This window comes from Pyxicephalus adspersus, chromosome 4 (assembly GCF_032062135.1).
Source record: "Pyxicephalus adspersus chromosome 4, UCB_Pads_2.0, whole genome shotgun sequence".
Lineage (NCBI taxonomy): Eukaryota > Metazoa > Chordata > Amphibia > Anura > Pyxicephalidae > Pyxicephalus > Pyxicephalus adspersus.
The window spans coordinates 41,318,650-41,332,737 of record NC_092861.1 but is presented as its reverse complement, the minus strand read 5'-3'; the positions used below and the strand labels follow the sequence as shown (position 1 = coordinate 41,332,737).

The window sequence follows — 14,088 nt, the reverse complement described above, 5'->3', positions numbered from 1 at the left end:
TTTGCAATCCCTACTTAATGTACAGCGCTGCGTAATATGTTGGCGCTATATAAATCCTGTTTATTAATAATAATAATAATAATGTTTATCTAGTTTATTGCATTTGGGAATGCTAATGTTGCCCATGAACACAGTAGGGCAGTCACAGGCTGCAATCTGGGCTTTGCCTAAGCCAGGATTGTCCAAACTTTTTGCAAAAAGGGCCAGATTTGGTGAGGTGAAAATGTGTGGGGGCTGACCACCCGCACAGCACCTGCCCGCCAGGGTGACATGAGGGAATCCCTGTGCACAGAATCCAGTGTCAATGCGGCCTCCATGCAGAGCGCACTCTTGGAATCAGAGTGAGCATGGTCCGTGCGGTTGCCGCACAGCACACGCACACTACAATGACATAGGGGATTCCCTGTGCACACATGGGGACTCCTGTCCTGACGATTATGCCCGCCGAGTAGCGGGCCAATAATTGCAAGGCGCCTAATCAACTCTAATGAAACATAAAATTGCTTTTTTGTACACGTGTATTTTATACTGTGGTCAACAGTGCTGGCGGGCCGCATAATATTGATATTATGACAGAGGCTGTGGGCCGGTGGAGAACCAAACACCTGCCGCCAATTGACTTTGGACATGCCTGGTCTAAGCTCTTTAGGTTTATGGATTAATGGAAAAGAGGAGAGGTACACTTAGCACCTGTTCCCACTAGAAAATTGCAATATTGCAATTAACTAATTTCTTTATGGAAACATGTGAAAGCAGTGAATGGCAACACACAAGGCATGTGTTGTTGCATTGGGATGCTATTCATTTTCAATGCTACCCCAAATGCACTACTGCTGCGTAATGCACATATTGTTTGTGCAATGTGTCCTGCTGGATTGGGCTGCCATAACAAAACACATGGCAATGCGCTACAAAATGGTAAGGCAACTATAATTTGCAATTCTTATTCTAATCTACCCCTTTCTGGAAACCCAATACCAGTCATTTGCAGGGGTGAGGTGTGAGACTATTGCCCAATCTAACCGGATAATTCTCTCAGCTGTCATCAAACACTTAAAGGTAATGTTAATGTAAGGTACACATAAAGGTAAAGGTAATGTTTTCTGCAATTGTGTTTTCCACTGCTTGACACATATACATTAACCTAAAATATGTGTGATTTGTGGAATCAACAACCAGAATTTTCCTGAAGCATCTCCTAGAGATTTTTCTCTTACTATAACTTATTACACTTCATGCTGACATTTTCTATGCTATATATATGCCAGCATTGAAAAAGATATCTATATGTAATATGTGCCTCTTCAAGGAATTCTGGCTGCAGGCTCTGCATAAAGAAGGAAAATAAAACAATAGCCATATAGCTCTAATTTTCTGGTGCATGATATATATCGTAGGAAAATCATTCGGTTAAGTTATTAGACTTTTTCCCTGAGGATACAATAGGAAAACTGTTAATGCACTGAGAACCAAGAACAGATGTTTTACCAAAATTCCAGCTAAGCCAAAAACAAATACCATTGTATGTATAAACACATAGTGGGCACTCTACATTTTTCAGAATATTTTAACAGAGCATTGGGGTCTCATTACTTTGCATGCACTCTAGAACCCTTATAAGTGTTATTATTTAAGTGTTTCACTCTTATGTGAAAACATGTGTAAATATATAATTTTATTTGTAAAGCAGTGCATGAGGCATCCATGATATATTCCCTGCAGGTGCATCTTCCTGGTGTATAGACCTGAAATTACAGAGGATGATCTAGAACCTTTGAATGCCAGGTGGATGTCACATTCACAGCTTTACAAATATTCCCCTAAAACCCATTATTCTACAAGTACAACAGTGCAGCACACATGTACATCAGTAGTGGAAGTTATGTTACCTTAACATCAAAGTTACAGTCTAGCCTTCTGATAAGCACCACATAGATGCTAGAGCTGTTGTCCTTCTGCACTGGCGGAGGAGAAATAGGCTCACAAGCATTCTCTGGTTTAGAGGATACCAGAAATCCCTGCAAAGCATAAAAAAAGAGTCATAATAAAAACATGGAAACAAATTTTTTTACATGAAACAAGTCTTTATTCTGACTCAGAATTTACATCTGTTGTATATAAAGAGTTGTAGGAAAGTTCTAAATTACTTACTTATTACATCATGGATCTACTAAAGCTCTCCAAGTCTGATGGGAATACACTTTCGTCAGTGAAGCCGTGCGATCCAGCAAACCTGGAATAAATCTGGTCCAGGGTTCAAAACATTTGCATAGCAAAGATAGCAAATAAATGATTTTGAAGAAATCCATTAAAGGTTTGCTGCGTCACCCAGCTTCACTGATGAAAGTGTATCCTCCTTAGCCATGGAGAGCTTTAATTAAGCAAGCCTGCTGTCTCATCTGAAACTTTTAATGCATATATTTTTAAATTACAGACATATGACAGTATTTGTACCATTACATAAAATAACACTCAACCATTTTTTATGTCAATTATTTAAAATAATAACAGGGCACAAAAACTGATGGGGACAAGGCATTAATTGGAACATAATATCATAAACATTTATTCAAAAAGTAAAATAAAATGCATTTTATTTTGATAACATTATGCAGGATAAAAAGGTATTGCTTAACACTGAAGCAGTTAGCAGCCATTCAATTTAAAAAAGAAAATTAAATGTCTTTCTTAAACAGAATTGCATTACATTAACAGACACACAGACCATTGATGGCCTGGAAACACTTTAATGCAATCTGCCTATTCAGCAGAATATTTACTCTTTCCGCAGCGCTTGTCTGATGTGCATAGCACCACCTAGTGGATAATAGGAAACCCTTCAGCACTGCAATCAGACTGTACTGTAAATTTGTATCATCATTGTGGTTTTTATTACATTTGTCCTCTACATTGTCATCATTGCTCAGGAAACCAGTGTGCAAATTAAAGATATCCATCAAAACACATGAGACAATACCTCTTGGAGCCACCAGTACCGTTATCTGAATTATCTTTAGAATATCACAAAGAATAGAATACAGAGTTCTACTGCAGAATAATAATGCTGTGTAAGACGAGCTGTGACGAGGGCTCCATGCAGATAGCAAAGACTTTTGAATGTACAAGAAGCTCCTAGATGTCTTCACTTTGATATTCTGATACAGGCAAAGCCAATAGTAAAAAGTAAAATATAAATCACTGCTGCTGCTCATACATACAAGATAAGCCAGCCTACCAGACCTTTCCAGACACATTATTGTATCAGAAATAAACAAAAAAATACTTTTTAGAAACATAAAGTGGAGTACTGGTGCTGCAAAAAGTCATTGTATTGGTCTGACTGGTCTGAGAACATAACCCAAATTACTAGTATTAACTTTAAAATAAATAAGGTTTTTGGAGACGCTTTTATATTATTTTAATATAAAATATACATTACTAGGTATGTACTGTATTTTGTGTACCGGTAACAAAATTGTTATGCATTTGATAATAAAATTTGAAAATTGATAACATTTTCTCATCATAAATGAGTTAAGTGACCAGAAAAAAGGTCTCCAAAAATATTAGTTTCAGTCAAGAAGTGGTCTCTCCTAAGTGATAACTAGATCAAGCATTCAGGGATAAGTATTTCTTAAAGCCTAGATAAGGGAAAACATCTTAATTCAATGTAGGAAGTGGAAGAGAAGTGTTAAAACATGGACAAAACAACGGGGTGGTTAGAGATGGGTCTAATCAGAGGATAAAAACCAAATGGCTGTTCACGTAGGTCCTTCAGTCAGATGATCAGTCCGATCTACTGAAGCAGCTGACAGTGATTACAAGGAAACACGTTGACCAACATCTGACTCATAACCTCAAGAGTTCAGCAACCAGGCACAGGCTGCGTAGTTATGACTGATTCAGAAAATCTACTGACATATCAGGCTATTTTCAGTTTAACACCAATACGACTGGCATCAGATATTGCAACTCTGGAGGGGTTGTTTGGCAGGGCTGTGGAGTCGGTACAAAAACACTCAGACTCCTCAAATTTATATATACTGATGAATACTAATGTTCTATGTTGATTAAAACACAACATACACAGCATTCTAACACTGCTGTATATTTTCAGAACAACTTACATTTATTAGGAGTCAGAAAATTTTTTTGCTGACTCAGACTCCAAATACCCCAAAATTGCCCCAACTCCACAGCCCTGTTTTGCCAGATTAGTCTGCTATTATCTGCAATTATGCTGTGCATGCCTGCAGAGTAAGGCAAATATGTCCAAACACATCTAGTGGTTTATGGCATTTCAGTGGATCTGCTAAAGTCTTGGTGTCAAATACCAGAGGTATATTTACCCCGACAGGTGACCTGCATAATATCAGGCAGGTGGTGTTAATGGTTCTTCTGGTCAGTGTACGTTAGGCCAGAAACCATTAGGTCATTATCCTTGTTACTGCACAACATTGTACACTAACAATATTTTAGCTGAAGTACTTTTAAACCACTAGCTTTTTTTGACTAGAGTACTGCACTGGCAGGATTTAAACAATACTAACATCGCCCAGCAAAAAAAAAAATGCACACAATTTCAACAATTTGCATACAAATTGAAATTTTAGTTGCATACATTCACAAATATATTGGGAAGCCACACTTCCTTATCTGTAATGTGGGGTCCCTAAACAGAATCAACGAGATATTTACCTTGGAATACATATTTGTAACTAAAAATGTAAAAAGTGAAGAAGCTGTGATGGGTACTTGGTACTTGGACATTTTTGTATTGTGTTTGTTTGTAAACAATCCTTACCATGTGCAGCTTGTTCTAGCTAGCTATAAATTGTTCAGAGCAGTTTCCATTTTTGATCCGCTTGCAAGATATCCCAGCTCTGCCTCCCATGTTGTGGTTGAAGTCTGACACCTCCTAGCTGCATGTTCTGTGATGTAATGCAGGATCTACAGGAGAAGATTTGACCACCCCAGCTGCAGAAGGTGGGTGCACCTCTTGATATATACTGCCATAAATCTTCATGAGAAATAGGTCAGTGTTACTTACCAATATCTGGAACATCCACCCATATTCACTTTAAAATGTATAGAAACAATATAGTCAACGTGTGCCTTTGAAAAAACAAAGCCAAGGTGTGAGGTTTCAGTATTCTCCCCAGAAATGTTTTTAAACTGGGTGGAAAAAAGCTGTAGGCGGGTGGTGGCCCCTGGATTGTGACCCAACTATTTAGTAACTATCCATAAACAGGCAGGGTGGTTACTGAAAAGTGCCCCTACACTGAGTTTGAACATCTAGCTATAACTTTAGGCATCAATATCATACCTCAAAAAAAAAATAAAATAAAAGTACCATAGCTTTATCAAAGTTGCTCAGCCCCAATTAAAGGTCACCTAAACAGTTGAAAAAATAGACGGGATGCTAAAACATTCAAAATATAGGGCAGCCAACATAGTCTCCATTCCATTCTGCCTTCGTAGTGTCAGGAGGGGACTGTGTAAAGAAAGGGGTGTGATCTAGCAACCTATGGTGCTTACTCTACCAGCAGAGATTCTAATTTATTACATTCCCCACACTCAAAACATGTAATCTTTATATTTTATTTGATTACTAAAATATGTATTAAAATGTGTGAAAAGAATGAAAAGTTTATTTGTTCAGGTAGTTTTATCTGATCACAAAAATGTCATTCTAAACTTCAAGATTACTTCCAAAGACAACGTATAAGCATTAATCATTACATCGTAATAAAACATAATCCGGACGGAGCAGCAGTTTGATGAACACTGAAATATTCACTGAAACTTTCCCTTGTGACAAATCTTTCAGGTCTATTTTTTATGGCAGTAATTGATTCTTTACCAGGGAATGTTTAAGTGAATACCAGATTCATTGCTTTGAAAATAGATCCCCATGTGCGTGGGAGGAACATCAGGCAGATAAGAATGCTTATTACAGAAGAGACATTTTTCTGCAATAAAGCCCCGCCTGATAGCAAATTTTTAAAGTGGAACTATAGTCTATACAAGATGTGAGGATGTAAAATGGCATATTGAGAATTGTGCCACAACTCAGCATTTAATATGTTTCTCTAGTGAAGTTCAGCATATAACACATAAAAAAGTAAAATTTTGTATGAAGCAACGCTACTACATCAAATACTGTTTAAGCAAAAGACGACTAATGTTCAGCGGCTGGTTCATTAGGTGTTTTATAACCACAAAGGTCAACCTAAATTTTTTATATATTTATATAAAAATAATACACTCCCTAATAGGTCAAAATCCCCTTGTAAAAGTTGTTTAAAGAGAGAGTAATTGCACCTGCCAATGAGAGCATCTTCAAGTAGTAATTTACTTTAATTTATAAATTTAATTAATCACTAAAATATTCATCATTTTTTCTTGTTTACATCAGCTTACCTTTAAACCATCACTGGGAAGTCTGTAGCCAAACCTTGCAGGAAGGTCTTCAAATGTTCGGGTGTCATTGTCTGAAGCATACTGAAACAAAGCACAAGTATACGGTTATGTAATAGCTTTCATTAAACTATCCATATGATTTCCACATTCATCCTATTTCCTATTCTTACAAAATATTTGATTGTAGAGATATATGCCCTATTTATACAGTTTTTATACAGTTGAGAACAAATTTGAAAAAAAGAGAAACCCAAAAATTCCTCTTCTTTTGAAACTAACAAAAGTAATTGGCACCCATTGTTATTTTTTCTGTATTTAACAAAATCCTAATTTACCAGGCTGTTTTATATAATGGCACTAAAGAGAATGTCCTGGACCAAAATGATTAATATATATATATATATATATATATATATATATATATATATATATATATATATATATCTTTTCTTTTTTTTTGGCAAAACCTCAAGAGGTAATAACTTTTAAATAGGCGAAACATCTTTTTTCACACTTAAATTGCTTTATCAAAAAAGGCATACAAGTATGAATGTGACAAATGGTTTTTATTAAATTTTTACAGGCCTTAAAGCATACCTATACGCATCTCGGGCATGCGCAGATAATGTGCTGAAAGAGAAAAATTTGCTGATCTCACACAAGCGCAATGAGATCAGAATTTTTTTTTTCATCCTACGTCACCCAATATCGTGCCTTGGTCGTGTCACGTAGGATGAAGAACCCGGAAGAGAAGGTGGATTTCGGGATGTCGGGGAACTAGATGCCGGACACCCCTGGGGTGATCTGATTGTATAGTTCCTCTTTAGGCATTTTTTGTCACCCAATCACGCATCTGAGTCAGGAGACATAGGATAAAGAACCCGGAAAGAGAAGACGGATGTCGAGACGTCACGGGACCAGATGCCGGATACCCCCGGAGTGATTGGACTGCCCTGCGGGACTGAAGATGTGTTTTTGTTTTTTTCAATGCGCTGTAAAGGTACCAACAAGATTGTCCACTGCTGTACATTTCTCTAATGTCATTTTTCTGAATTACCTTGCACACTTTCCTATACTTATTTCCTGACTATTTGCTATTTTTGGCGATTATTTGTGGCAATTAGGTTGTGCATGCATCTCAAAGAATGTTTTTTCCCCCAAATCCACACCTAGGAGATTTCCTACAATGACACGTTCTTACACGAGTGACATAATAATAAATATCTGCCAATCCAGATGTGTTAAATTAAACTAAATAGAATTTAGCATAATATACTTTTTATACTAGATAGGTGAGGAGAAGCCGTGTTGTCTAGGCTATTTATGTCTGGGCAGTGACTGGGCTATTTATGACAAATTTATTGCCCCCAGTTGTCACAGCTATACAATAACCCCATACTTGTCTCTGCTTTTTATGCCCTTATACTTTGTTGCAGCTCTCTAATGACAGCCCCCATAATGTGTCCTATCTTTTCCGTGCCTCTGTATTGTGTTTCAACTTCCCAGTAACCCATGGTTTACAAAGTGTAATCAAAGCAAGATATTATGCAGTAAAACTACACGGTTACACCTTGGCTCTGCTGTGGGCGGCAAATAGTTAGTGACCTTTTGAACTGCATCTCTCAGCATTATGAAGGATGGTGGCTGGTTCTTCATGAAAGGCAAGAAAGTTTTCAGTTTTCAGAGATGGCAGCCTGTCAGAACTGCATGCAGAGGATCAAAACATTGAGTAGGTATTACAGATCTGCAAACCAAACTGACAGGTTGCAGTCTCTCACCAATAGCCCTCTCCCCTCTTAGAGGAGATCTTTACAAGAAACATTTCACTCGTGTAATTTAGATCCTTTACAAAAAGATGATGAAGAATGCATTACATGTAAAATCCATAATACCTGCCTCAAAAGTAGTATATATACTAAATACGTAAAGGAAGACAATGAATAGAATAAATAGAGATAGTAAATGGGGGGGGGGGAACCTAGATTAGAAAAAGAGTTAGGATGAAAACGACCAGGGCTGTGGAGTCGGTGGATAAAACCTTCGACTTCGACTCTCTGACTCCTCAATTTCTGGTACCCCCGACTCTGACTCCTCTGTATTTACAGAGTTTCTCATTTTATCTTCAAACTTTTGCATTCAAACTTCACAAAAAAATTTAAACCCCCTAATTATTCACAAAACAATACATTTATTATTAAAATAAATATAACAATATTTTTACCATTAAAGTTTTTCCCAAGAAACATTTAACACAAATATATGAAAATAAATTGATTTGTCAATTATTATGTTTTGTTACTTTATATAATTTTAAAATTATCTTTATTTCAGGGATTTATAATAAGTTTTTATCTTCAAAGTTATTAGCTTTACATTTAGTATTGCACTTACCCCTATGGCCAGAGAATTAAGTATTACAGAATGTCAAAGAGTGGTAGACCGTTATCTGAATAGAAGTGATGCCTCCCAGATTGCAATGGTTTTAGGTTGTAATCGTACAACCATAACCAAGAATATTAAGGCCCTTGAATCTTCTGATAGAGTGGAAAAATTACCAAGAGGAGGTCTAAGAAATTCAAAGTTGGATGAAGCCAATAAGGAGGAGTTATGCAAGTTAATGTCCGAAGATTGCAGAATAAGCCTCGGGGAAATGAAGGATCAATTATTTGCAAAATTTGGGATTAATCTATCTATCTATTTCAACAATAGATAGATGCATTGATAAATTCCAATGGTCATTAAAAAGAACTTCTTTAATTCCTGCAAGGCACAATTATTATTATTATTATTATTATTATTATTAAACAGCAATATTTCCCACTCTCTTCAAGAACGGCTTAGCTATGCTAACAAAATCCTTGATCCCATTGCTAAGGAAGATGGAAAAAACATCTACGTTCTTGATGAAGTAGGTTTTAACATCACAATTAGAACCAAAAGGGGAAGATCTCCTATTGGGAAAAGGGCGGTGCATGTTGTGGCTGGAGTAAGTTCCAGAAATTATTCAATTTTTTGTGTGAAGAATAAAAATGGGACCCTCCATTATAAGTCACAAGCACGAGCATTTAATCAAGAAAAATTCCTCAATTTTATTGTTGAGGTTTTGAATATTTTTAGTGAAAAGAGTGTTCAGCATGTCATCCTAATTATGGATAATGTCCCCTTTCATAAAACTAGCCAGGTAAAGAGCTTGGTTAAAAGTAAGGGACACCAACTCTTATTTTTACCACCGTACTCTTCATTTCTTAATCCTGTTGAGAACATGTTCTCTAAAACGAAAGAAGTAATAGGAAGAAATAGGTCAATTATTTTGGGTGCTTTATTAGAAAGCATCAATAGTGTATTTTTAAAAATAAGCAAGCAGGATTGCTCAAATTATTATACAAAAATGTTTAGCTTTTTGCCTAAATACCTAAGAGGAGAAAGCATTAATGAATAATAAATCATTAAATTAATTATTATATATTTTTAATTAATGTTTCTTGAGAAAAACTTTCATGGTAAAAATATTGTGTTATATTTAATTTTATAATAAATGTATTGATTTATGAATAATTAGGGGGTCTATATTTTTTGTGTTGCAAAAGTGTGACTATAAGTTTGGTTGCAAAAGTGTGACTATAAGTTTGGTTGCAAAAGTGTGACTATAAGTGTGGTTGCAAAAGTGTGAAGTCTGAATGCAAAAGAATTTATTGACAAAGATGAAAGTTTTTTTTGTGAAGTTTGGTTGCAAAAAGTGTGAAAATAAAATGAGAAACCCTGTAATATGCTAATGTACTGTATTTTCCATTGATTGAAAGAAGGCAACATACACGCCATTTAACCACAGAACTACTGCCTAGTAAGCTGACGCTATACTGCATAAAAATCAGGAACAGGAACATTACCAGTTTAAAAATAGGAACCACATTCTTTGGTAGTTTTAAAAAAATAAAAACTTAACTACATGAACAAAAAATGAATGAAAAAAAGGCTGGAAAACCTAAAACAGTTTATAAATTAAACTTGGAATATAGTTGTAGAGTAGAATAGCTGTTAAATGCAATCCAAAACTAACTCAATGTAGTGTTGTTCTAAGAAACAGAATTGCTTCTGCCAGATCCCCTTTCATAGAAGCTCCTAAATCTGACATGATTATTTTTAGAGCTGAAAATAGTCTTTAAACACCGACTTGGGAGGGTGGCATTGCTGTTACGGTTCTAGCCACATCACTAAAAATCTCGGAATAAACAAGGATGGCTTCTTCTACAGTTTCGATGAGCGATCATACTTCTTTTAATTCTTTAAAAAAACTTACGCATTTGCAACGTCGCTTTACTGTTGAAAGTTCCTTTTTGTTCAAGTAAGAATCAAAGTCTAATTCTTCATTTGACGAGGATGATTCTAAGTTACCAGTGCTTAAAGCTTCATCCAGTGGTGGTGTTTCAGGTAGTAATCATTTCATGCGACATCATATAGGGCCCTTTTTGCAGTATAAGTCTGGTCATCGCTCAACAAAATTCATCTCATTGGATCAACATAAATAGCAGCTAACATGATTTGATTATCCAGTAAGAGATTCTCTCTTTTCTTCATTGAAGATACAATGCCATCAGCTTTTAACCCTCCACTTTTGTGCAGACAATATATCAAACTTTTCCATTTCAAGAAGGATTTACCAGGTGGTAAATCTTCAGATTTGCAAACTCTTGGTGACAGGAAAGGGGTTAGAAAGTAGATTTTCTAGTGCTTTTACTTGTGTCCACTGGCTTTCAGTTATTAAAACATTTTCAATGTCCAGTTCTTTAAGAAAGTCTTTTAGTTCAAGCAAAAGCTTTACCATCAAATAAGTGCTTCCCCAGCGTGTTGTTTGATCCAAAATGGCTTCTGTTTTAGTTACTTGCCTCAATTTGCCAATTAGAGTAGCTGCATGACGATCTTTCACTCTATCTCCTATTGAAAGTTGCACAGTATAAAAAGCACCACGCATATGTTGAATAGTAGTACGCTCAGATGCTTCTTCAACAATGTTATCCAAAATGTCTCTATTCTCTTATTCTCTTCGCTTTCTCTTCCTCCAATATTTGTAGAACTGTCTTTGTTTAATATCTGTCTGTCACTTTCTTCATCTACTTTATTCATTTTCTCAGTTGTGCTCAACATATTGGAAGCATTATCTGTCACAATACAAGGTTCCCTAGGTTTGCGTTATTGTTTTATTAGTTTCATCAACAAATCTAACATTAATAGCGAAATAATTGACTCTGTGAAGTGTGCATGCATCCATTTTTATAAAAGACAAAATGTCCCTTCTGATCTTTTTGTAGTTCTTCCTTTTTACATTTGGCCTCTTCAATTATAAGTTTCCTTATACTTTCTCTTTCCAGGGAAAGACCAAGTTTTCTGCCATTTCTCCATTTAGGCCTGAAAAGTCTGGCTGTGAAAAGTAGGATAGTGGTACACTATTCTTTACTACCATTTCAATAAAGTGGTTTTTACATTTTTCTGGTGTCATTGTTATGGTAACCGTCAGATATAAAGAATCTTCTTAGTTGTGTTTGGTCTCCAGTAGATTTCTGAACATGTTTTATCCCAGAAGTAGATGGAATATTTTCATTGATATCTTTCTTATTCACAACTTCTAACACTTTGGGATGAAAACGCTGCAAGTGTCTTTTTAAATTTGATGCTCTTGTAGGTGCGTTTTAGACCCACTGAAACTGCTAATTTTTGCATCACATATTTTTCCACCATCATCTTGAAGAATACATTGGCACATGTAATGTTTTCCATCACTTGAAAATGTAAAGTGCTCATAAATAGAAGACTTTATTGTGTTTGTTAATAGACTTTTTGCCATTGTGAATGGGGTGCAGGTTTCACTAAAATATAAATATAAAATATGTTATACTAACTAGCATATTCTTTAAATACAAATACAAACATACATACAACACAGCACTATACACACAGATAAGCTATAGCCCTGCACTAAACTAAAAAGAAAAACATGCACAAACATACTAAACACACACACACACAAACACAGAGCCCTACATTTTACTGAGAAACATACACATAATATGCACTATACACAAAAATATTCATACATTCCTGCACCATACACACAAACATACACATAGCCCTGCAGTTTTATCCAAAAGCATGCACACAACCTTCGATCATAGTACACACAAGTAGCCATGCAGTTTTAAAATACACATGAACACTTACAGTTGAATCCAAAAAGCTGTTCCTCCAAGTTCTTCTAAGCTCTTTTTACAGACACAGGAAATTGAGCAGAGGCTGCCACCTTTATCTTTATTTGCTGATCTGCTGAAGACAGGGCAGTGGGAGGCTCCAGGGCCAGGGGGCCACCTAACTAACTTCATAGTATTAGGTGGTGTGCAAAATGATGTTACAGTTCACCCCTGGATGGGAGCATATATGGAGAGTGCAGACAGGACACCTGAACACACATCAGGCCATAGCACTCACCCTACACCTATATCATTACACTTGTTTACACTCAAATGAACTTGTGAAACACATTATATCTGAAATAAAATGAAAACACGTTTTGTAATTTACATAATGCAGATTACAATAATTTGAATGTCAGGTCGTATAATAGCTCAGCTGAACTTCACACTAGTAGAAATACAACTATGCACTGATCTTTATTCTTACATCAAAAAAGTACCTAATTATGACTATTGTTTGTGAAATAGGACATTTGAACTTGTTGTATTTTTTAATTATAAGTTTATCAGGAGTTGGATGATATTTTTATCGACTCCAGGTACCCAAAATTGTCTCCGACTCCCCAACTCCAACTCCACAGCCCTGAAAAAGACCCATAATTGGTAACATCCTCCATTTCGGTATAACCACTAAAAATATTTATCTACTTACTGCTATAATGTCAGCTTCTACAGGGAGCAGGCAAACGGCAGCAAAGATGTGGACTGTCCAAAGGCTGATGCTTCTCAAAGAGCAAACGTTCTTCATTAGAGCCTCCATTATAACCAGCAACTGTCAATACAAATTTATTCACATTAGTTACCCGGAACAATTTCACAGCAATTTATGTAACAAATTATTATATGATCACTTTAAATGTGAACCCTAAAATACCCAAGTAACCCACAATGCCTGCCAAGGACTTCAGTTTTTATCCAAGTATACTGTAGTGCACCATGCCACCTACTTGTTTAAACTGAATTGTCACCAGTTCCTAGAACAAAAATTGCTGAGATGTATAGATATACATGTTTGTGAATCCCAACCCAATAATTTCATATTAAAGTTTCACTTAAAAACCAGCATATACAATAAGCAATTAGAAGCACTAGAGGAATATCAGGTGAACCAATTTATTAGCATAGCTGATGCACATTGCTGATAAATTTCAGCATCACAGTAGGCATGTAATCATTGTGTTCCTACAACATTCAGATGTAACAGAGGTGAAAGAAGCACAGATAGCATATTTGAAACACAGCTAAACCCATGAGTACTAAATGCTCCAAGACACTGCAATTACCCTTTAGATTAAACTGTCAAACATTAGTTAAGTCTCAAATTTAGACTCAATGCTGGGATACAGTGGTTAAGAGGTAAAATGTGTAGGTTTTTACTGACACCGGTATAACTTCTGGGGAGATTTCCACTTACCTCCTTCAA

General features: G+C 35.9%; 1 protein-coding gene and 1 long non-coding RNA gene across 4 annotated transcripts in view; both read right to left on the bottom strand.

The window, feature by feature from the left end:
- Nucleotides 1–14,088, bottom strand: part of RNF13 (ring finger protein 13) — a 48,577-nt gene that overhangs the window by 20,893 nt on the left and 13,596 nt on the right. For all 3 annotated transcript variants that reach the window (XM_072407937.1, XM_072407935.1, XM_072407938.1), the window contains exons 2-4: nucleotides 13,318–13,437; nucleotides 6,424–6,504; nucleotides 1,890–2,018 (exon numbers count right to left, since the gene is read on the bottom strand). In XM_072407937.1, the coding sequence (XP_072264038.1) occupies nucleotides 1,890–2,018; nucleotides 6,424–6,504; nucleotides 13,318–13,425 (318 nt within the window). In that variant the 5' untranslated portion in view covers nucleotides 13,426–13,437. The remainder of the gene's footprint in view (nucleotides 1–1,889; nucleotides 2,019–6,423; nucleotides 6,505–13,317; nucleotides 13,438–14,088) is intronic.
- Nucleotides 11,733–13,310, bottom strand: LOC140328390 (uncharacterized). The gene is made up of 2 exons (XR_011920277.1): nucleotides 12,637–13,310; nucleotides 11,733–12,284 (listed from the first exon to the last, which is right to left on the bottom strand). It is a non-coding gene; the product is annotated as an uncharacterized lncRNA (long non-coding RNA).